General features: G+C 38.7%; 1 protein-coding gene across 1 annotated transcript in view; it reads right to left on the reverse strand.

The window, feature by feature from the left end:
• Positions 1-25064, reverse strand: part of MUSK (muscle associated receptor tyrosine kinase) — a 44787-nt gene extending 19723 nt beyond the window's left edge. Inside the window, exons 1-8 of the mRNA XM_034410567.3 lie at positions 24769-25064; positions 21497-21623; positions 20518-20669; positions 18119-18246; positions 17605-17746; positions 14186-14310; positions 8077-8236; positions 7090-7096 (exon numbers count right to left, since the gene is read on the reverse strand). Coding sequence (XP_034266458.2) covers positions 7090-7096; positions 8077-8236; positions 14186-14310; positions 17605-17746; positions 18119-18246; positions 20518-20669; positions 21497-21623; positions 24769-24847 — 920 coding nt within the window. The 5' untranslated portion in view covers positions 24848-25064. The remainder of the gene's footprint in view (positions 1-7089; positions 7097-8076; positions 8237-14185; positions 14311-17604; positions 17747-18118; positions 18247-20517; positions 20670-21496; positions 21624-24768) is intronic.
• Between the last annotated feature and the right edge of the window lie 852 nt (positions 25065-25916).

The following is a 25916-nucleotide window of genomic DNA, read 5'->3' on the forward strand; positions in this document are numbered from 1 at the left end:
GTGGCTTGCATTGGTTGCCCGTTGCCCTCCGGGTGAGATTCAAGGTGCTGGTAATGACCTATAAAGCTCTACATGGCTTAGGCCCAGGATACTTGGCGGACCATCTGCAACCAGCAACAGCTTCCCATTGCCCGGTGCGTTCCCACAGGGAGGACCTGCTCCAGGTACCGTCAGCTAGACAATGTCTAGCTGACGGTAGAGCAAAGTAGAGCTTTTTCTGTGGGCGTGTCCACCCTTTGGAATCAACTCCCCCTGGGGCTCCAGCTGGCGCCTGACCTCTGCACCTTCCGCCACGAATTAAAAACATGGCTGTTCATGGCACCTAGCCTGGACTGAGGGGGTTTTCGATTATTTTAACGGGTTTTAATATTTATTTATGTATGCATTTTATGTTTTTATTGGCTTGTTTTAATTGTTGTGAGCCACCCTGAGTCCTATGGAGATAGGGCAGCATATAAGTTATATTAAATAAATAAATAAATAAATAAATAAATAAATAAATAAATAAATATTTCAAAGCCGAAGAGCCAGCACTGTCCGAAGACATCTCTGTGGTCATGTGGCCAGCATGACTAAACACCAAAGGCTCATGGAATGCTGTTACCTTCCCACCAAAGGTGGTCCCTATTTTTCTACTTGCATTTTTTATGTGCTTTCGAACTGCTAGGTTGGCAGAAGCTGAAGAATATTATAGTCATTCCACATAGATTTATTACCTCTTATTTTGAGATTCCTTTGTAATAGATTTCATAGCTTTCTGGATTTCACAGCCTTTAATCAGAAGATTAGTTAAAAGTCTACCTTCTGAGTATAAATAACAGAAATGTAGGATATATTATATATGCCACTTGTTATCCATTCTTTTGTTCATGTACAACAGGGTTTTAAACTTGTGTTGTCATGTTGTCATCACGTGATGTATCGTGACTTTTCCCCCCTTCGCTAAACCGGGAGTGGGCGTGGCCATGCATGACGCATCTGACCCGCAGCCATGAGTTTCACACCCCTTATGTACAAAAGCAATCTTAAAGCAAAAATTTCTACCTATCACTCATGCAGAGCGTGAATTTTCAAAAAAAATCAAGGTGGTGGCTACAGCTATTCAACCTCCCACCCTATTTCTATGTTTGTTGCAAAAAGGGCAAATCTTTAATTGCCATCCCAAACCACCATCTTGCCTGCTTTTTATACCCCTACCCCCATGTCTCTTGCTCAAGGATTACCATGGCAAATTCACTCAGTTCAAAATGGGGGACTGCCCGTAGAGCCTAATTTCTGAAGGAAACTACTGTTCTAAGGAGTCCATTTGACTCATCCATTTGGCAAATCATGATTACCAATGTGATGTTAGACACAGATGGCAAACCAAGGCATCTCTGCCAATATTTCACTTTTATTTTATTTTATTTAAGGCATCTATATAGCCGACCATCTTTCAGACAACTCTGGGTGGCTTCGAATAAAATCACTTTTTAAAAACTAAAACACATTCAATTAAAAGAGAAAACATTTAAAAAACAATAAAAGCCAAAACCTGGCACCAATCCACACAAACATATCACTTAATCTCTCAACGTTTGGGAGAAAAGCCAGGTCCTTAAGGCATTTACAATGTTGGGGACTTGTTCCACAGTGTTGCTTCACAGGCAAGTGCACAAAAAAATCATTAGCCTACAATGTCTTGTTTAATCCACTTGCACATCCATCCTAAGGGTAACCCTTTCGTGGCAGTGGTTTATTTATAGATTTATCACAGATTATATGGCTGCTCGTCTCATACAAGTTGACTCTGGCAGTATGCAATAAAACAAAGGCAATTCTTCCTCCAGCCACTCAGCTCCCTTCATATGAAACACATGCAGAATTCTGCTCAGCCAGAGCTGTTTTATGAAGCTTTACTCAAAGGCCACAGAGTTCAATTTATATCCCTTCTAAATATTTGGAAATGCCAGCTATCTGCACCTTTGCAGAACCCTTCACATCACCGATCTGTCCGCCTGGAGGAAAATGAGTTGCCTGCCTTTTGACAAGATGACTAGCATTTCCAAACACTCCATATTTACGGATGAGCTCCAACTGCAAGAATGCCGGTCAGCTTTCTCCGTTTTAGAATTCTTTCTCAGCGTTGCAACTTACTTGCATCTTTAATGCTATTTCTTTTTTCTTTTTTTTTTGGGGGGGGGGGAGAAGGCTACCATCCGGATGGGACCGCTTTCTCCTCAGCTCAAGTTTGAAGGAAAGGAAGTGATTAATGATGACTGTAACTTGATCGCTGTGCGGCGACCCTGAGGATATAGTAGGGCAAGCCGGGAGTCCTATTTCTTCCTGTGCTCAAGTCTTTTCCACTCTGATTTTATGAATGATATACAGAGAGGCTGCCTGTAGTTTTATAAGCTCCACTTCTAGCCTTCCTTGTGTCACAGACAAGCTTCTGAAGGAAGACAACTAGCAGGACTTGCAACAACGTGTGGGAGGACATCTTCAACCCTTAATAACAAAACTCCTGTTCAGAATTCAGATTTGCCAGCCAAACATTCTTCCACCGGGGATACTATAAGCAGCCTGTTCATTGTCTGCATCCCCATTTTCTTACTGTTTTCCTCTAAATGGCTCCTTAAGGTTACTGAATAAGCTCAGGCCTCATTAGTCTAGTGCTTCCTTTTAATGGCAGCAGGCCGTGAGTTTATGTCCTTGAATTTTGCATATCTGTTTATCTAGCTAGTTAATATTTCAGTCTTGATTTTAGCTTTCATCTAAACTTGCTTTTGTCAACTAGCCAGATGAAGCTCTATAACCTATCATTACTTTCAGTAAACAAAAGTAATTTAATGTTAACCACCCTCCCCTCTCCCCAAAATTTGCTTATCTGTAAAGTTAGTCACTTTGAACTGAGCCAAATCATTCATCCGTCTAGCAGGTAAATTTTTGTTCATTATTAGGTCCACACAGATGAGCAATGTTTTTGGTCTGCTGCTTGTTTATTAATTTGCTGCTTCCTTTTCCAGATTGTGTACCCTAATTTGGATCCATGTTTCTACAGCAGGGGTGTCACCATGGTCCACCCTGGAAACAGTGAAGGACCAGCCCATGGTGCCTCTGCAGAGGGTTGCAGGAGGATGTCCCAGCCGAAAACAGAGCTCGGGAGTCCATTTTTGCTGACAGAGCGCTCAAGCCACCACAGGCGCCTCCGACACGAGTGATGTCAAGCTGACCATGCCCACCCTGGCCATGCCCATCCTGTCCCCCCCCCAAGGTCAAACACAACCCTGATGCAGCCCTCAATGAAATAGAGTTTGACACCCCTGTTCTACAGCCTTAATATAACTAAGAGGCTTAAAATGCTGTTGTCAGAAAGTAGCCAATTCCTTGCATGTAGTTGACGCTCTTTAAGTTCTAGAAACAAAGTGAATTCTACAAGAAGGCAAATCTGGGTTTCCTGCAAAAGGAATCTAGACTGGCAGAAAAAAACAGATGGATGTCTTCTTCAAAAGGTTGCTTCCAATCCCTCTGGCAGTAGTAAAAAAAAAATAAAAGGATGGCCTTGACAAGCACATTATGTGTCAGTCAGAGGTCATATGAACATTCCTCAAATGCCTTCCCACCTGCATTTCCAACTGTGGGAATTTGGTTGACAGATTTGGCTGCTATCTTGCCATGACCTATTAACCTTTATGGAATATTATATAAGGAATGGATCTTGAAAAAAATGCTGTCAAGACTACAAACTTTTGGCATGCTCTGTTTATGCCAGGAAGAAAAAGCCTGGATCTGAGTTTTTGCTTTTTGTTTGTATTTATTCTCTTTTTTCTTTAGTTGCAATTCAACATTGGCCTATAAACCTGGCAAGCATCTGGTATTTCTGATACTCTGTTTCCAGTGTTTATCAACTTGTGAATGAGGACCACCAGGGCAGGAGGTTATGCATATCAGTAAGTTTCACTAAAATTATCCAGTTTCTAGCCAGATGTGCACTTTCTGCTTGGCCCATTGCCAGTACAAACCAGCCATAGTTTGTTTGTTTGTCTTATATTGATAACTCTGAATAGAGGCTGATTGTTTACAAAGCAATCAACAAAAACATCTGTAACAGTTAAAATACTATGGCAAATATAAAACCACTAAAACAGCTAATAATTAACAAAAGTGAGTTGCAAGAGAATTAGCTCAATCAAATAAAACAATATCAATAATTAAACTAATCTGGATAATTGAGTGTAAAATAAATGAAGAATGACAATAATAAGCAATTTCAAAACTTTTTTGAAAACTCATTTTAACCTATAGGGCCATTATTAGTTTCTTGTGCGCACTTGTAAAGCCCACTTTTGGTCTTTTAATGCGAAAAGCTAAACAATCAGAAAATACAGATGATTCAATGGCTTCCTTTTTGAAGCTACATTCCAAATTTACAAGTTTGTAATTGGAATTATATTTCACTAAACTTTGCAATTTCCTTAGATACTTTTAGAAACATGGCTTGGGGTTTCTGGGAGATATTTCTCTGGGAGAAATATCTTACCAGCAGAACACATAATATATCAGTATTTATTCTATTCAATTGCTGAATATGCCTGCAAAAAGATTCCACCCCCCCCCAAATATGTTTAATGGAATAGATCTAATCAACTTTAATTCATCAAATTACATCGTTTCTTTAAAAAAAATTATGCATTTGATTCATTCTAATAGCTTTGACTGGGAGTACTTCGTAATTTTTAATAAGGTCTAGGAAATGTATCTATCCACCAAGATATATACATTAGTGAACACAAAGTCTCCATTCAAGAGGCTTTGTTTCTGGAGCAATTTGTAGGGCAATTTGCATCCTTTATTCACCGAATCTTAATAGGATAAGATACTGATGTTTTCAATTTACAACCCTGGAGTGTTTTCCAATCTCTTCTTTCTCTCTCTCTCTCTCTTTTGCTTACCAGAAAAAAAAAGTCTATTGAAAAGACAGAATAACTTCATTATTCAGTCTCTCAACCAGAAGCATGCAACTCAGGTTTCCCAAGGGTTAATACAATTTTCAGGCAGATGGATGGGTTTTCCAAAATTACTGCTTTCCGTTCCTAACAAATTTGCACTGTGTTCACTGTTGAAAAACTCAAACTTTCTTTTCTAGTCCTTGCTTCTATTGGAATATCGCTCACAATCAAATCTTTGTAGTGGCATAATAGAAAAGTTGAGGATATTACAGCATATTTATTTTGTGTATGTTTCATATTTGTATCCCATCTCTCTCAGGATCAGCCTTATCTTCAGTAAAGTTGCCTTTATCGGTTTGCCTGTTCAGGTTCTGGTTTTAACTTTTATTACATTGCAGATGCTCCAAAATGTTTGGGGTTCCAAGTCACCAACTTGGTTTTCTGCCCCGCTTGAATTAATTTAAAAAAAAATATTTTTAAAAGGTATAAAATATATTGATTTTTTTTAAAAAAAAAATACTTTACTGAACTGTATACTGTATACTTTTTAAAAAGTATACAGGAAACTGACATACAACCAAGCAAAATACTAATTTCTAGCATCAACTTTATTGCCCACAATGCACTGAACATTCTGAGCCCAAAATTTATGCTGCTAAGCGAGACAGTTGTTAAGTGAATTTTGCCTCATTTTACAACCTTTCTTGCCACAGTTGTTAAGTGAATCACTGCAATTGTTAAGTCAGTAACACAACTGTTAAGTGAATCTGACTTCCCCATTGACTTTGCTTGTCAGAAGATCACAAAATGTGTTTGCATGACCCTGGGACACTGCAACCATCGTAAATACAGATCAGTTGCCAAGTGTCTGGATTTTGATCATGTGACCATGCAACAGTCATAAGTGTGAAAGACATAAGTCACTTTTTTCAGTGCCGTTGTAACTTTGAATGGACATTAAATGAATGGTTGTAAGTTGAAGACTACCTATACTGAAAGAACATCCCACTAGTTGTCTTCTGTAACTGATCTCACTCAATATGCTATACAGTTAATAAATAGGAAAAGCCATTCCCAAATGGCAGCCATGTTATGAGAGTGCACTAGTCCCAAAAGAAAGAGACCCCCTATTCTGATTTATCAGAAGCCTAAAACGAATGATGAATTTTATTTTTAATACTTATTTTTTCATAGCCTTACTGAAACTATCTTTCCTTAGTCTCAATATCTGCTATGGCTAAACTGCACCCAAATTATTCATACAATATATACTTGTGGATAAGCCAAGAATTTCAGCTGCTTAAAATACATCTTAAAACTTGGGTCTGGCTTATCTGCAGATGGGCTTATCCTCAATTAAATACAGTTCCTCAGGTTTTTTTAAAGTAACTGGATAGCTCATATATATTCATAGATAAGCCCCATCTGATAAGCAGACCCTTGAATTTTTAATCAATATCACTTATTTGTATTTCTGAAGCACACATGCAAAGTAATTAATTGCTATAACAATTAAGGTAAAACAGAAATTAACTTGTATCATAATGTTTAAACAACTTAAAGTTACTTGACAAGTTGATATACAGTCCTAAAGCCCTGGACTGTGGCCTATTCGGAACCAGGCCACACGAGCAGTGGGCTGGCTTGTCTGCACACGTGTGTGCAGCTCAACTTGCTCAAGTCAAGCTGCGTGTACATGCACATGCGTGCCGGTCCGCTGCTCACACATGAGCTGCGCACATGTGTGTCAACTGGTCTGCCACTCATGTGGGCTGGTTCCTCTCTCCCCCTCCCCCACTGGGCCGCCAAACTGCAAACGTTGGGGACCGCTGCTATATTGGACAGTACTTATCCTGTAGCTTTATCAATATTTTATTATAAGTTTGTTTCTTGATTAAATTCAGACACACACCAAAACTCTCCATCACAAGCTGCTTTTTTGCAAAGATAGAAAGAAGTGAACCAAGAAAATATTATGATCTGTATTTTAAAGACTTAGTTGAAAGTAAAAGAGCACAAATGCACTTGGCAAGCACCCATTTTCATCTTGAGCAAAAAAAAAAAAGTTTTCAGAGTGGTTACATACATTTCTCACAATCATCATCATCATCATCATTATCTCATACAACTCACATAATAATTATGCCAAGATTTTTCTTACCTCCATTCTACAGGAACAGACAGGCGATCCATTGAAACAAACAGTTGAGTTGGGGAAAGACAAGGAAATTGTCAGGATAATTTGCATTGTACTAAAAAAATCTATTAATATATTTATGGATACAAATAAGTTTGAAAGTACTTGATCACATTTTCCTTTTAGTTAGTAGCTGTCAGAAAACATATACTGCAAATGCAGCCCAAAAGGATAATGTGATAAAATAGCCACACACAAAAAAACAAATGAGACTCCACTGGAGCAGAAATGCAGAAAATTAATTATCCTAGTGGTTAAAGCTGGAAGAGAGCAAAATATGATAATGGGGAGGAAATATTTAAAATCTTTTTGAAGTATGGCATACATGAAAAGCTACCACATGGTTAAGATTTGCATGGAGGAATGGATTTCATTAAAGTGTCCCCAGTGTGGTAAGACTGCAAATCACCATTCCATCATTTTTTATGAGAGTGTCACATTAAAAAGAAATCAGACTAAGTTCATCCTGATTTTCCATCCTCAAAGAGTTATGTATATGGGTCCTGGTGAATAAAGAACATTTTGGAGTTCTGTTTTCCTTGGAGACCAACATACTACCAACATAAATATTATACTCAAGATGATGAAAGCTCACTGAACTATTTCCGCCTGGCCATTAGGGGATATTAATATAACACTTCATCACCCTTCCTTGCTTCCTTCCTCTGGATGAATTTACAAAGTGGTCTTTAGGATAGTGTAATGAAGATGGCACCAAACATGTAGGTCTGCCAATATCTGAAATACTGTATATTATAAGGGGAAACAGCCAGGAACAAAATAAATTCTTAACGTTGTGTTTATCCTGGAGGAAATTACAAGGAAGTTAAAGCCTCTCACATTGTGTGCCTTTCACATTCTATGAGGTTCCTGAATACGACTAAAATCCTAGCCTAAAGTTAAATATCATCTAATCCTTCAAGAGAAGCTTTTTTTCCCCCTGATGCATACCTGAAACATTAATAGTCGCTGCAGCTTTTGCAGTGCCGTAAGTCTCACTGTGCTTGTTAGTGGCTATACAGGTGAATAAACCTGGCCGAGTGACATAAACCTGCAGCCGTGAATCAATCATTTTGTCTTCTACTGTTTCTACAATGGATCCAGCTGACACCTAAAGTAAAAAAAGAGAAATTGAGAAATTGAGAATGTCATCTCCTGCATAGTCCTGGAGATTGAACATTAAGCAGTTCATCTTGTAGACCAAATCATTCTGGTAATCCTCAATTTATGATCACAACTGAGCCCAATTTTTTTCTTGCTAAGTGAGACAGTTGTTAAGTGAAATTTACCCTGTTTTATGACCTTTCTTGCCACAGTGGTTAAGTGAATCACTGCAGTTGTTAAATTAGTAATGCGGTTGTTAAGTGAATCTGGCTTTCCCATTAACTTTGCTTGTCAGAAGGTCGCAAAAGGTGATCACATGACCCTGGGACACTGCGACCATCATAAATATGAATCAGTTCCCCAAGCATTTGAATTTTGATTATGTGACCAAGGGGATGCTGCAACGGTCGTAAATATGAAAAAATGGTCATAAGCCACTTTTTCAGTGCTGTTGTAATTGTGAACACTAAATGAACTGTTGTAAGTCAATGGACTTACAAGAGTTCCATTAAGAAACTATTTCAACAGCTGAGGGATTCATAAGGCAGTTCTATGAATACTCAATCAGAATTATTTTTGAGTAAATTCACGGGGACTGATAAGTGTGCATTGTTTCAGCCTGAATGTAATTAAAATAAAGCAAAATGGCCCATTTATTAAAGCATATATACTCATTGATGATAGAATAGGAATCACAGTTATATATCTGTTTATTTTATGAAACCTATGTCCCAACACTTTGGTCTTTCAAGTTGAAAACAGCTTAACTGTCATGGTTCTGTAAAACCATTATTTGATGATACAATGTCTTGTCATGTTTAGGGAATTGTATAGGAAATCCAGGGCAATCACAATAAAAACTAACCTAGGAGAGAAGCAACTGAGAACTAAGGAGAAAGTTCCTAACAGTAAGAACAATTAACCAGTGGAACAAATTGCCTTCAGAAATTGTAGATGCCCCAACACTGGAGGCTTTTGAGAAAAGACTGAAATAGTATAGGTCTTCTACAAGAGGAGGGAGTTGGACTAGATGACCTCTAAGGTACCTTCCAACTCTGTTACTGTTATCTTGGTAACCTTCAATAATTCCAATGCTCTTGTACTTTTTTCAAAATCGATAGAAAAAAAAAGAATAGTTGTACATTGTTTTTTAGTGTATCAACTATTATTACTACCATAGACAAGGAGAACGAGCAACATCCAAAATTTGATTTAGTAGTTAAGCAGTGAGACACAAGTCCTAATCTGGCCTTTAGCATGGAAGGTACCTGGGTGACCCTCAGCCAGTCATGATCTCTCAGCTCCAGGAAGAAAGGAATGAAAAACCATTAAGAAAGCTCCATGGTCTTTCCCATATAGTCCCAGGATTTAAGATTGACTTGAAAGCACACACACATCCACATACAACCATCACAACTCACAGATTTGCCAAATTTCATATGAGTTTGGTGATCTGGCATGTAATGGCCAAAATCTAACAGGATTTCAAATGAGAACATCATCTCACAAGAAATCTGGAGGGCTTGAATTTTGGAGCCTGGAGACAATTATGTCAGGAATCCGAAATAGTGATTGAACCTTAATGTGAAAGCTTATAACCAAAGAATCTTGGGAAACGGAATTAATCAAGAATCATAAAAGTTGTCTGTTTTGGATTTTTATCCCACATAATGGAACTAAAATTCTCAAAGAGAGAATAACAAGTTGCTTAGCTTCATCCTAACCCTGACAGGATTACAAAAGATCTAATTTGTCTGAAATTTGTATTTTTTTCTAGATTCAGATACTGTTGCTTTTAAGATTAAACATAATGATTTTAACTTAAAATGTTTGCTGGTGTTGAATATGCAACAAATGAACTAATGTGGAAACATTTTATCTAAAAAAAATACCATTCCCTCAATACTTGACTGAATAAGGATAAAGTTGTAAAAGGGCCAATAATTTAGCGCTTCCATTCAGTGATTTACTCTGACTAGCATGAATATCTGGATAGATACACATGCACACACAGTCCTTTAATTACATATTAGACTGTTGTAATTCCTGCATTAATAAGCATTTCATGCTAAAAGTTAAAAGAAAACAAATAGTTTGTGATTAAAAAATGCCAATTATGTCAGTTAAATCCCAAGACGATTGAGTTGGTTTTTCCACTCCTGCTGAAACATTTCACTTCATTCTGAGTAAAATATATAATCATTGAATATCTTCCTCCAGAAATCATTTGTGGATTTAGAGTGCCAAAATCATTCCTACTGGAGTGTAAAAGTAATTTCCTCGAGGCATGAACTCAGTTTTCCTTCAGTTCATCCAGGTGCTGTAATGTCTGAGCTAACGCATCAGATTAAATAATATTCCCAAGCGAAACTGCTTTCCCACATGGAATTAATAGATTTCTCTGCAAAGAGACCATTCATACACTTACAGCTGAGCAAATGTGTATTTTTATACTAGGGAGACAAGGGAGGAAGGAGGATTTTATTTCAGTAGGCTTTTGGATTCCAGAGCATGTGGGAGCGCATCTATTTATCTTAATTGGGAAGTTTTGTTGTTGTTTTTGTTGTTATTATTTTCATAACCTATTGATGTAGCTGCGCAGGTACTGTAAGCTAAATAAACCAAAATAAACAAACTCGGTTAGCCACAATTAGTTTAAGCATCAGTTACTCAATTAAGTCTGTTTTCTGAATTGGCACAACACAATCAATATATGGCTTATACTTAAGGTTCTGAGTCTTAGCCTGAACTTTTTTCCAATACTTAAATGTTTATTTTAAATATTTACATAGAGGTTTTTCAGATTCTACATGAATGTACAAGCTTTATCAATTAAAAAAACATGTAGCCACATCAAGCTTCATTGCTCAATACGTTTACTGCAACTCTTTCTATTTTCTCCTCTTTAGATTTCGGTTTGGGGATTTTTTTGTACGCAGTAAAAAAGGCTGCTTCTAAAACCTGAAGGAAGTTCATATGTGTATCTTCCTCTGCTCTGGGTAAAGGCTTTTTATTAGAAGAAATATGAGACTCTGAAGGGTGAGTCAGAACAGTTCATTCTCTGCCTGGACCACACAGCGTAGAAAGCTCTCCTTGCCACGTTCACTGATAGAACTCACAGAGAGTTGGAAAATAATTTAGGGAAGATTGCAAACCGTTTCAGTTTATGGACAATCTCTCATCAAGTCTTCCTTAGGTAAAGTAATCATTGGCACAGCTGATTTTAAAACAGCTTGAAAGGGGGTTAGATACTGCAGCGTGCCATTCGCTTTGTGGAAACTAATAAAAAATGCACAGAAAGCCTTTAGTTTAGCTCATTGTTCATAACTGTATTTTTAGCTTTTCTAAGATGGCAGTTTTTCTATTTGAAATCGGAGACCATCAGCCTGCATTTTCTTATTTGCAGAAATTCCATGACTCATAGTCAAAGAACTATTAGGAATCCATGAAAAATATTTTTTGTTTAATTATTATTGAATTATTAGAGTTATTATCTAATATTAATTCTATAACTAATTCAAGGTGTTTGACAGTGTTAGGGCAAACATTCCACCCTCTCAGAGTTAGCATTCACTGATCATGCTAAACTGCATAATGTGATTTGGTTGCTTGTGGCTTCCACAATACCATCCCAGTATTGTGGTTTATACAATAATCCAACTAATCCAAGTAAACCACAAATTCACAGGAAGAGTAAACCAAGTTATGTAGTTGCAGTAGGACAACTGACTGACCTGGTTCATCCAGGTGTAGGGTGTAGGGTTTCCTGCCTGGGCAGGGGGTTGGACTAGAAGACTTCCAAGGTCCCATCCAACTCTGTTATTCTATTCTATCCATTATGTAAAATGAATACATTTTCGTGTGGACAGAGATTCACGTTTTAAATTTACTACTGGTAATAAAAATAAACTGAACTAGGAGATCATAAAGCATTTCAAAAATAGAAGCCATGAAAAAACTGGAGTCTGTGGATCCTGAACAAAACCAGATCTTATCAGAATTCTAAGTGGGAAGCAGGGGTGAAATCCAGCAGGTTCTGACAGGTTCTGAAGAACCGGTAGCGGAAATTTTGAGTAATTCTGAGAATCGGCAAATACCACCTCTGGCTGGCCCCAGAGTGGGGTGGGAATGGAGATTTTGCAATATCCTTCCCCCAGGAGGGGAGGGAATGGAGATTTTGCAATATCCTTCCCCTGCCACCCCCACCAAGCCATGCCCACAGAACCAGTAGGGAAAAAGTTTGGATTTCACCCCTGGTGGGAAGTCATTTCCTCCACAACTTTGGTTGGTGTTTTGGATATGCAGTTGTTTATTCGCAAACATCAGGATTTTCTCAAATTTGTGCCCAATTGTACAAAGGTGGTATCTTTGGGCTACATAATAAATGGTGCTCATGAATGAGCACCTGAAGTAAAAATAATATCTATTTACATATAAGATTCATGGCATCTGTTTTATGCAGAGGCAAATTTCATCCTTTTAAAAGTTAGCTTAATTATTCTTCAAAAGCAATTGTGTTTAATTTAAATAAGAGAGCCCATGTAGGTTAAAATTAACAATTTGTAACATATATATTGATAGAAAAATGTGCAGTATTTGGGTTTTGTTCACACACACATGCACACACACATGCTTGATTGCTTTTCAATCCTGTAGCTTCCCAGTTTTTCAGTGCCAAAGTAAATGAAAATATGTAGTAAATGGCAGGGGTCCCTAACCCCCGGGCCATGGACCAGCACTGGCCGCGGACTGCCAGGAACCAGGCCACCCATGCAAGTGAAGCCCCATCCGCGCACATATGGGATCCAGACTGCACGTGAAACCACCATCATCCCATCTGTAGAAAAACCTGGTACCCAAAACGTTGTGGACTGCTGGTATATGAAGTTTGATGGGCACATTGATAAGAGCAAGAACCATGCTGGGACCAAAGAACTACACACTTCACAAAATAAACAAACTTCTTTCCATAGGCAAAGCTTAAAAGGATGATACAAAGATTAGAAATTGGAGCACTGAATCTTCAGCCACATATTATACTTATAGAGGACAACAAACTCATTACTTCATATATAATTGCACTGGCAGACCTACTAAAAATAAATAAAGTCATAGTAAGAGCCAAATCAGAGCCCAACAACATCAGGAAAGGTATCCATTGGCCGAAAGTCCACAGCAATCACAGGCAACCATGGGCAGAGAGGAAGGTGGCATGCATCATGGCATTGCCATGCAAATTGTGCAATTTATGTCAGTCATTTCATGAAACTGACTCAAATAATTGATACCATCTGTGTGATGAAATGGCACACATGATATGATTGTGGCTTGTACCAGGCATCTATGATAGCAGCGTTTTCTAAACCGATATAAGTTGCAATACATTTTCTAGAATTCTGGAGATTGCAGAGGACCTTTAGAATATCAAACACCCTTTTTCATTCTTATCTGGAGATGCCAAAATATCAGAATCTTGGCCTTTTCCCATGTAAACAATATACCATCCAATATGCCACCCAGCACTGAATTTAGCCAAGGACAACCAAAATTTGCTCAAACTTCCTCTATGAGCTGTGCAACTTGAATAACTGATGTTAATATCTATTGTCAAAGACTGCTATTGTAGTTATCTTAAACACATTTTCTAACATGTAACGGTGCAAAATACTGTATATGAAAATACAGGAAACCTGTACTGAAAAAGCAAAACAGGGATGCATGACTATATGGTGGAGGTGTTTACACATGGGAAGTTTGTTACTCAAATCACATTCCAAACTATTAAATCATTTAATCTAGCCACATCAGAAAGAATAATGAATTGCATTTCCATATTGCATCTCTGCTTTGCAAGAGCCTCCAACTTTTCTCTGCCAGTTTCACCCTGGTTTCAAAGCTTAATTGAATTTGGTTAAAGAATTAATCATCAGAATTTAGGAACTGCAATGATACTTACAGCTTTTCCATTTTCAAGCCATGTTATTGTAGGAGTTGGAATGCCTGTTGCTACGCATTGCAGAGTTACCACAGAGCCAAAGCTGACGTTATAGGATTCAGGAGCCTTCAGAATTCGAGCAAAAACTAAATGTAAAAAAGCAAAAACATTAGTAAACCCGAGGGTTAGCTATTGGTGAAATATTTCCAATTTCCCAAACTCACAAAATAGTTGAAGATGGAACCAATCCAAAGCACCCAATAATTTTTGAACTCCAAAAACACCCCACACATTTGGCTAAGAGTTCACTATTGAATTTATCTTTTTCAAAAAATAAAACAAAAGTATTTCCCATCATTGTTGGTCCTCTATAGAGAGAATTGTATCTACCCCACACTAGAAAGAAAATGTTTTGTATCACAGAAACCCAAATGCTCTTCTCAAAATATCACTTTTGTAAAAAAAAAAAAAAAAAAAAAAAACTTGTGCAAATTATAAATGTTTCCATACCTCTGATTGATTGGCTGATTTTTCCACCTTCTAAACCACTCATCTTTCTCAAGTTATGATTGCTCTGAATACTTAGCTTTTTTATACAAGGATACTTAGTCACTATTTAAGTCAATCACCTCAGAAAGTCCAAACATAAACTGAATGATGAGTGCTAATAACAGAAACATTTGCTATATCTGTAGAAATATTTCTGGAAAGGAAGAATTGCCTCTAGTCTTGAAAGAAAAACAACAAAAGATATTGGGGTATTATACTCAATTTATTTAATCCTTCCCCACTTGCAAAGACTTATAAAGTGCACACTTTTCAGAGTGGATACCTCTAAGATCCAGTCTGCCCCTCCTTCCTTTGAATTCCTTTTAAAATGAAAATTCCACTGTTAACTATATAGGCTTTCAAAAATCAATGTTAAAAAGAGTTCATATGAGGTATGTTTTCCATAAATGAATGATCCAAAAGAAACCTGCAGAGACAATAAGATCTGCAGGTCCCAACTTGGGGCTGTAGTGGGAGTGAGGAATATAAATAACATTAAAATAGTTAATGTCCGGTGTCTATATAAATCTGCTGTACTAAATGACTCATTTTCCACATATGAAATATATATTGCAGCAAATTCCAAAAGGCAAGTTCATGCAAGGATAAGATCTGTTCAAATTACCTTCCCTGGGAAGTGTGCAAAGAAGTCTTTTGATGCTAGAGCTGGCTCATATATGATGCATTTAAGGAGCTCAAATGTACATTTAAATGTAGAGTCTTACCTGTTGGCTTAGTTCTCAACTACATCCAATGAATCTGTGCATCAGATAAAATAGACTACAGTTCAGGAAAGAGCAGACCCTACTAAATCTAAAATGCCTTAAAAGGTTTTTTTAATGGCTTTTCCCAGTGACTTCAAATAAATATCAAAACTCTCCTAAAAGTTATTGGCTAAGAAAAATAAACTCAACCCAGTTGCTATCCTTCAAAATGTAACAGTGGCCTTTAGATAAAATTCCTTTTGTTTAATTCTCCAGGCTGTATTGCTGGAAAGATCTGAAGTAGGAAATATTACAGGAGATGAACTGAAGTCTCATTTGGATTGGGAATGGGAGTCTGCAGTACTGCATAGTAATTGCTGAGTGAACAAAATTCACTTGCTAAATAAAAAAAGCACAGATCAGAAGGAGATTGTACAAATAGAAATAGCAATAGCACTTTGACTTATATACCGCTTCACAGTGCTTTACAGCCGTCTCTAAGCGATTTACAGAGTCAGCACATTGCCCCCAACAATCTGGGTCCTCATTTTACCGACCTCAGAAGAATAGAAGGCTGAGTCAACCTTGAGCCTGGTGAGATTCAATCTGCCAAACTGCTGGCAGCCGATGATCAGCAGAAGTAGCCTGCAGTACTGCACTCTAACCACTGTGCCACCGTGGCTCTAGGAAACATCTAGGAATGGTGCCCCAGATGTATCCATTTTGGCTAAAAGTAGTATTAAGTACTTTTCAATTACCATTAAATGAGATCTTAGTTTTATTCTGCTGAATAAATGGGTTCAATGGGAATAACTAAAACAATAATCCTATCTATGGAAGCAATAGTAGAAAAGGAAGGAGCACTGGGAAGCCTTATACATTTTCAGTCACAAAAGTTACATCCAAAATAAATTCTGTCAGAGTGCAAGAAACAAGCAGAGCATCTCATTATTTTACACCTGGCTTTAGCATATGAAAGTCCATATAGAGCCAGCAGAGGAGAATCCAGATCCTGTTGCTTGAAAGCTGCTGGTGTGGTATTTGTTTGTTTGTTTGACTACTATACTACCCATTTTGCTGAGGCAACTCTAGGCAGCTTACAGTTTATGCCTAAATGGCACAATTGTTGTTATATTATGCTTGTCCTTGTGCTTTTCTCAGTTATAAGCTTCAGACTGTGAGGTTCTGTACTATGTTTTAGATTGCATGATTCTATACAATATATATTAATGTATACAATGCTGCTAGTGACACCCATTTCTATTGTGGATAAGTCATTAATGAAGTACATTATTCATCCACCTGGTTGAAAGATTTAAACCATCCTTTGTTGAGCTGAAATCTTTCTGTTAGGATGAACTAAAACTTCCAGAATTTCCTTGCCGCATGATTGATGGCCAAGCTGGCTGAGGCTTCTGGAGTTAAAATCCAACATCTCTGGAAGTCATCCAGTTAAGAAAGACAAATCTAAGTATTCCTAGAAGCAGAACTAGAGCAAGCCAAGAGCTGATATCAGCCCTGTCATTCAGAATAATGTATCATGTGTATCCAAACATATTACTCCACACACATATGCATATGCAAATAATCTTGGAAAAGCCATAAATATTATCCCATGGGAAGCAAGACTATGAAATAATTCCCCAAATATATGTCTTTAAGATTGACTCAGGCTTCCATCCTTCCAAGGTCGGTAAAATGAGGACCCAAATTGTTGGGGGCAATATGTTGACTCTGTAAACTGCTTAGAGAGGGCTGTAAAAGTACTGTGAAGCAGTATATAAGTCTAAGCGCTATTGCTATTTTAGAAGTATATTTATTCAGAATGCACCATTAACATTCCTTGCAGACAGACGAACAAAACCCTTGATAAGAAGGCCATTAGATCAGCGGTTCGGACCAGTAGCGATGGCAGCGGGTGGTTCAGCGAACTGGTAGCAATGGCAGCGTGAGGCTCCGCCCACCTGCCCACTTCCAAACCGGTAGGGAAGGTAAGTAGATTTCACCCTTGCATTAGATCATTGATTAGATTTGCTTGTTTGTTTCTATTCACTCATAGATTCAAAGCTGGGATCAAAGACTTCCATTTTTGTCCTGAACACTTTGCAAAAATATATTTGCAGTACGGATGTTGGATGAATGCAGATTCTGTATTTGAGTGATCACATCACCAAACAGATCACTCACCTTCCACTTCCAGAATTACAGGTTTAGAGTAGGCCGTCCCGAGGCTGTTCTTTGCCACACAGCGATAGTGTCCACCATCTTCCTTCTGTACATTATGAATCCTTAAACTGCCTGATTCAAGAATAGCAATTCGAGAAGTTTCCTGCCATAAAATATAAAGCTTCAAGTGAAATGAGGTAGAATAAATCTTGTGACCCAGATAGATATATTTATTTATTTGATTTATATTCCTATTTCATTTGTATAATTTGAGGCAGCTTACATAATGGTCCTTCCTAGTTTCCCCACAACAGCCACCTTGTAAAATGATTTGGGCTGACAGGCAATGATTGGGTCAAAGACACCCACCCGGTTTTCATATCTAAGGTTAGACTAGAATTCACAGATTCTAGGTTTCTGGTCCAGTATCTTAATCATTCATCGTCTCTATGAAATAACAAATAAAACAATATTTTTTTCTCGGACCAGTTCTACAAAAAGATGCAGGTTATAATGAAATAATAACAATACTCACCTTTATCACATTTTCTCCTTTGATCCAAGAAACTGAAGGCTTGGGATTTCCCATTGTAGTGCATGGGAAGACAGCCTTCAGTCCTTCAATGATTTTCAGATTTGAAGGTGGACGGGTTATTTTCGGTTCTACAATTTTAAAGATCAAAATGAAATGGAGTCTGGAGTCAAATATGCTAAAGAAGGGGTGACCAAACTTTAGCATAGCGGAGTCCAACCTTGGCAACTTTAAGACTTGTGGACTTCAACTCCCAGAATTCCCCAGCCAGCATATTGAAGTCCACAAGTCTCAAAAGTTGCCAAGATTGAACACCTCTGTGCTAAAGTCACATTATACTGTTACAAGATGATAGGTTCATTTTGTCATCAACATCCATACTCTCTTCTAACAAAGCAATGAAAGAGCAATGGAGCTTGCTATCTCCCAAAGGCCTATAAAGAGATGGAGGGAAGGCTTTTCAAAGGAGAGTAGAAGCAGGAAATTCACACTATCTCCAAATTTTGAGGAAAATATATGTAGGAGGATCGTGGACATTCAGGAAAAGTTAACTAAGATTGCAACTTCAACATTACAAGGAATGAATTACGGGCTGGTGCAGAAAAAAAATCAATATTGCCACTGCTCAAAAAGCTTAAGCTAGTTCTTATTTTACAAATAAAGACATGATGGTAGAACAGCAAATAGAATGTAAAATAAAACTTGATTTTTTTTTCCTAAAAATTTAATAGAGGGTTTAAATTGCTCTGAAGCCAATTTTTACATTGCCCAGATTTTCAGAAGCATTCCTAATTTAAACTGCTGGTATTGATCTTCTGGGCCATGTATTAAAAAACATGATTACAATTCATATTTCTGTGTGCTCAGAGCAATCATGCAATCAAGATCTGCTAGTTTTTCTTTGTTTCAGAATGGTCACCTTACATTTCAGTGTTTTCTCCCTTCTAGCTCCTCCTACTCTATGGTATCAATTCCTCCATTGAACTATGCTTGGAATATGATCTCCTGATGTTTACATGTAATTCTTTTTTTTTTTTTTTAATGATCTTTATGAAGCTGGAAAAACTTCATGAGTAACCCGTACTGGTCCCGGATACCAACACAGTAGAGTTAGGATTAGATAAATTAGATAAATTGCTTTATAGCAAGTAGCGTTTGACTTTCAACTGTTTGTTTAACAATAGTTCAAAGTTACAATGGCCTTGGATGGTGATGGCAAACCTATGGCATGCGTGCCAGACGTGGCACACAGCGCCCTCTCTGATGGCACGCAAGCCGTTGCCCCAGTTCAACTCTGCTACGCATGTAAGCGCGCCTCCCTCCAGCCAGCTGATTTTTGGGTCTCTGCCATGCATGTGCGGGGGCGGGGCATGTGCGGGGGGTGCACGTGCATGCGCAGGGATGGGGTGCGTGCAGGGGGCAGGGCACATGCATGGGGGCTGTGCGCACATTGCATTTTGGGGGTTTGGGCACTTTGGGCACTCGGTCCGGAAAACTGGCCTAGGAAAAAGTGACTTACAACCTGGCGCTTACAACTGTCATCCCATCCCTGTGGTCACATGATTACAATTTGGAGGTTGGAAACCAGCTCGCATTTAAGATTGGATGCAGTGTCCTGCACTCACATTATCATGTTTTGTGATCACAATTTTCAGCAAAAAATGCCCATTAGAGAAACTGGGATCATTTAATGATGGTGTGATTTGCTTAATAATTGTGTGTTTCAGTTAAATTCAGTTTAACTGAATTTAGTAAATTGTCGCAAAATCAGATCCAACTTGATTTATGACTGCAGTGACTTATAGATATTCTGATGTGGTCGTAAATGTGTATACAGGTAGCCCTTAGCTTACAACTACTGGTACAATGGAGCCCAAAAAATTTCTGTTGCTAAACAAGACAGTTATTAAGTGAATTTTGCCCCATTTTACAATCGTTCTTACCATAGTTTTTAAGTGAATCACTGCAATTGTTAAGTTAGTAATATGGTTGTTCAGTGAATCTGGCTTCCCCATAGACTTTGCTTGTCAGAAGGCTACAAAACGTGATCACATGACCCTTGGACACTGCAACCGTCATAAATATGAGTCAGTTGCCAAGTGTCTGAATTTTGATCACCGCCCTGAGTCCTTCAGGAGTAGGGCGGTATATAAATCCAAAAAAAATAATAATACATGAACATGGGGATGTTGCAATGGTCATATGTGTGAAATAGTCACTTTTTTCAGTGCTGTTGTAACTTTGAACCATCACTACACAAACTGTTGTGTGTTGTAAGTTGAAGCCGAGCTCTATCTGTGCTGCCCTGCTCCCCACACACACATATACATGCATGCATAGCAAGAGTTCTAAAGGTGTTTATTCAAACCCCCCAAACAAGTCCTCAGAATAGGTATACTTACTCATTTTCACTTGTAATGCCCCACAGCTTTCTGCTTCTATTCCTACACCATTGTTTGCAGTACAACAATATATCCCATCATCACTGTCTTCCACACTCAGAATAGTTAGGAGTTGCCCATTTTCTCGTATGGCGTACCTAGTATCAAAAAATCTGAGAGCATATTGAGATGCGTCAAGGAAGAGTTTATTTAAAAGTGCAAGCTTGAATGTACATTTCTATGCGGGGGCCCTCCCTGGCTTTTACAGTTCAAATAACTGGCTTCAAAAGGTGGGGCTCTTCTGAGATGTTTGCCCTGCCCAGATTACTTCTGCAAACTAAGCCTCTTATCTGACTATTGTCTACTCTGCAGCTGTTCCTCCTGTCTTCCCATGTCATTCCCAAATGCCATTATATATTTTACATATATTTATCATGCACCTATAAAAATAATGCCTGAATTGACTTTATAGAATGCTGCACTGGTGAATAGAATTAAGATGGAGTGTAATATTATGGATAAGAGGGATGTGGTGGCTCAGTGGCTAAGACGCTGAGCTTGTCGATCGAAAGGTCGGCAGTTCAGCAGTTCGAATCCCTAGTGCCGCGTAACGGAGTGAGCTCCCGTTACTTGTCCCAGTTTCTGCCAACCTAGCAGTTTGAAAGCACGTAAAAAAATGCAAGTAGAAAAATAGGGACCACCTTTGGTGGGAAGGTAACAGCGTTCTGTGCACCTCTGGCATTTAGTCATGCTGGCCACGTGACCATGGAGACGTCTTTGGACAGTGCTGGCTCTTCAGCTTTGAAACGGAGATGAGCACTGCCCCCTAGTCAACTAGTACATATGTGTGATCGGAACGAGTAGCACATATGTGCGAGGGGAACGAGTAGAACATATGTGCGAGGGGAACCTTTACCTTTTACTATTATGGGTAGAGACCAATACTGATATTTTCTGAGAGTACCCACACTCTGCAGTCTTGTGTACATTCAATTCATACCTGATAGGAATGTTATTACGTGTCCAGGTAATCTCTGCCTGGGGAAAAGATTTTACGACACACAAAAAGGTGGCTGCCTCTTCAACCAGCGCATCCACAGTCTCAAGAGAGGTGGTGATGACTGGAGCTGTGACCAAAAAAACAACAACCCCACCAAGGCAGCATGAGAAAGTGAATAAATTTCACATTAGATCCTGCAGCTTGACCAAGCAAATTTGCCAAACAAATCCCAAACCAATTACACTTGACAGAAAAATAGTAAGATATAGAGAAAAGACATTCAAATAAATGTATTTATTCATGCATTATCTTATTCTCCCATTCTGGAATGTGAGGATTCTCAGCTTTGCTTTAGTTCAGTGATGGCTAACCTTTTCTGGACCGAGTGATCAAAGCGCACATGCCAGTGGTGGGTTGCCCCCGGTTCACACCAGTTCTATAGAACCGGTAGTAAAATCGGCGGGAGGCTCTGCCCACCGACCCTGACATCATCAAAATGCTTCTGCGCATGCAGGGTTCACGCAGCCCCGTTGTGAACCAATAGTAAAGGTAAGTAGAACCCACCCCTGGCGCATGCGCCCGAACCCCAAAATGCATGCACCCCACTCTGCACATGTGTGCTTGCCCCGCACTTGCACCCCACCCCTGTGCGCACGCCCCGCCACACCCCCACCCTGTGCATGCATGCAGGGGGGCCACGCACATGCTCCACTCCCCGTGCATCTGCATGCACCCCCTCCCTGCGCATGTACACATGCCCGCCGTGCCTATGCGTGTGGTCCATCCGCCTGCACCACACGCCACGCGCCCCACGCAGCTGAGACCCAACAATCAGATGGCCGGTGGGAGGCACGCATGCATGTGCGGTGGAGCTGAACTAGGGAGACAGCTCGTGTGCCCAGAGAGGGCGCTGCGTGCCACCTGTAGCATACGTGCCATAGGTTTGTCATCACAGCTATAATACTTCTGAGTATTCCATGCATCTTTGTAAGCATGATCCATTTCTGATCATTGTAATCTCTAGACATTCAAAGACTTTTTCAAGGTGGCTTCATTTTCTGAGACCATGTCCTGCAGATATGAAAGGAACATCTTCTACTATGTGGGTCCTCAGATATGAAAAATGGAAGCCACATTCTTTCTCGGTACTTTCTGTTCTGGGAAGGAATCCAGACCCTCCTTGCAGCTACGCCATTTCAATTTGAATTTGTTTCTGCAATGGTTTGAAATCCTATTTTAAAGGTTGTGACTATCTGTGTTATTTTTTTTTTTAATTTAAAGCCACTTTGACCCTTTATGGATTGGAAGGCAGGATACAAATTATTTTTTAAGTCAATAAAATTCTGAACAAAGGATTGCTGGTCAGGAACACCATTTTTTCTAATAGCAAAGATTGAGGTCAGGATGAATCACTGAATCAGACTTCAGTGTAATTTAGCTTCATGACAGATGACAAAAATCATAGTTAGCTATGTTATCATGGCCAACTCTAGATCCAAGGGGAGGCTATCTATATAGTCTGACACAGCCTAAGAACTTGATAGTGCCGAGCAGCAACGTAATGATCACCTCCCTTAGCACAAACTGTTCGAAAAGATATCAGAGAGGCCTTTTAACTTTCTTCAATATTTATATAAGCAGGGAACTTTAATTCTACTGCACATACCTAATTTCTTTATCACTGAAAGCTTTGTATATATTACATATTACATTAGCAGAGATAAATGTAACTCTAGTTAGGTGGGTGGGCCAGCATGGCCTTGAAAATACATGAAAATGTTTTCATACCACGTAATTGTGTTTGCTGGATATCTAAAAAATTTATAAATTGTTTTGTTCTCAGTGGAAAATGACATACTGCACACAATTGCCAAAAGGAAAACAAACCCAGTTCTTTAAAAGATATTGACTGTTGACCCTGGCATTTGGCATTCTTTCTGACACATACCAATGGGTATCTGATTCTCTTATGAGTAGAGAATCCGCCAAAATTCATAATATTGCAAAATGCTACTGTTCTTGTTATCACTCTTCCTTTGTAAGTACTCTTCAAAAATGCTGAGACTGCAGCTCCTAGTAGTGAAAACAACTCTGGTCCGATTTGAAGATTTCCCTTTCTGGTCCACAGTTAGTCAACATTTCAAGTTTCAAACTATAGAGCAAAGTAGTATATGTATAAGATTCCTAAATTTCTCTTTGATGAGAGGGAAAGCAGCTTGATAGAAGGCAGAGCAAACAAAGAATTTAGCACTGTGTACTTATTCATCACATATATTTCAGTCTCCTTAAATCTCTTACAAACATTGAAATAAGACGGAGTTCATCTATTAATTGTTGGCATTGTTGTAATCAATCTTTGTACTTGAGACTATTAAATCTATATAAAGACAACAGGAACTTTTTTCCCATCTGAGTACCCATCTACAGTAGAGAAGAGGCATATATTCCTGAATCCCTGTCATTTTGTCCTGCAAATACGTTTCATCGTATTCTGTATTTTAAATTCTTTTTTAAAAAAACCCATAAAAGGAATTTCAGAATGGATTTGTTTGTTTTTTCTTACAGAAAACATTTCTAAACATAGTTATTGGTCAAATACAATTTATGATATAGGTCGAGTGTTGAAAAAAGCAGCAAAGTTTTTAAGAAATGGCGAAGCCAACTAATCATTACAACTGCAAACTGGATACCAATTTATTTGGGAGTAAATTCCAGCAGGACTTCCGGTTTAGTTGATCTGTAGAGGAGCTTCACCTGGTTGTCAGCAACATGACCTTAATGGGCCTTCCTTGCAAGTAACAATGTAGAGAGCTATCCTCAAAATTCTAATCAGAACATTAATCGAGGAGATATATATTATGTCACTTCGTACAAGCATCTGCCTCACTCGCATTCCTTAAGCATCTCTGTATCTCTGCATATTTACTTAGAAGTCCCAACTATGTTAAGTGGATTTATTCCCAAGTAAACATTCAACATTGCTGGCTATTTATATTTGGGAAACTGTTTTTGATACATACTATAAACAAAAAACCTACACAGGAAAATTCATCAGAACACCAGTCATCGTGATATGTACAAACAAGAGTTGCTCAGTTCTTCCATGGTGATTCTCCAAAGGCAATTACAGATGCGCTCACAGGCAAAACCAGCTCATTTATACAAATCCCAGGAGCTTATATATTCATCCGAGAGCCTGGGCAGGTCCAAGATCAAAAATAAATATAGAACCAGTGGCAAAAGCAAAGAGATGACCCATTATTTATACCTACCTTTAGGGAGCTTCTCTGTCAAGCCGAAGGCAGCCAGGGTGAAGATCTGTATAAGAGAAATGTTTAGCCAATCTTTCATGATTTATCCGGAGACGGGTTGAGGGAGAGGATTTGTCCCCTTTAGCCAAAGATAGGCATTTTTCTTCTTGGTTGCTTAGTTTTAAAGCATGATATGTTGCAAAGTTCTGCTCAGACACTGACTCGTGGGTTCTAAGTATAAGCAGGAATCCTCTGACTTGGCTGCAGTGATGGACATGGCCAGCTGGTGTGCTTCAACGTCAGTCAGCATCAACAATGTGGAGGCTCATGAAACAAGAGAGCACAAATCCCCTGGGAATGCCTTTTGAACAAACAGTGGAGAGTACACAATGCCTCAATGCCTTTCTAAAATAATAGCTTGGTCTCGGGCCAACGAAACATGTTGAGCTTTTGCATCATGTAAGAGTGGATTCGTCTGGAGATCTTCTTACCTTTTTAAAGCCTCCTTCTCTTGCTGGACCAAAGCAAAGGCCCATTTTCTCCAACATATTCCTGGATGCTTCTAAAACTATACAACTTGATGCATCTCTTGTCTGAAACTATTTGCTCACACTAGCTAATACTATAAACCAGCAGCCCCTAACCTTTTGGGCACCAGGGACCAATTCTGTGGAGAGAGTTTTTTTCTGTGGACTGGAGGGGGCATAATTTCATGTGCTGCCTGCATGCCACAGATGGGGCTTCACTTGTTTGTGCTGTCCGGTTTCTGGCACGCCACAGACAGGGGGTTGGGGACTCAAAGTTCATAGATTTATTTCATTATTTTACTGGGCTATGATGTTGCTCCCATATAACCGATTCTAAGCAGCATACATATCCTATTCTATAAAATGAGATTTATCATATATATAACAATTAATCAATAACCATAATTCTGTGCCAGGAACAATAAACAAAATATCTATATCTATATCCTACATTCGCAGTGGGACCACTTCATAACACACCTATCACCAGATACTGGTAGAAAAGGCAGGTTTTAATCACTTTCCTAAAATCTAGCAAAGGTTTTCACAGTTTTAAAGAAGGAGGGAGCAGTTGAAAAGGTTTCTAAAGAAAGCAATAACATTTAGCATTAGCATTTAGGCTTATGTACCACCCCATAACAC

The sequence above is a fragment of the Pantherophis guttatus genome, chromosome 2, assembly GCF_059756535.1.
Source record: "Pantherophis guttatus breed Tessera chromosome 2, ASM5975653v1, whole genome shotgun sequence".
Lineage (NCBI taxonomy): Eukaryota > Metazoa > Chordata > Lepidosauria > Squamata > Colubridae > Pantherophis > Pantherophis guttatus.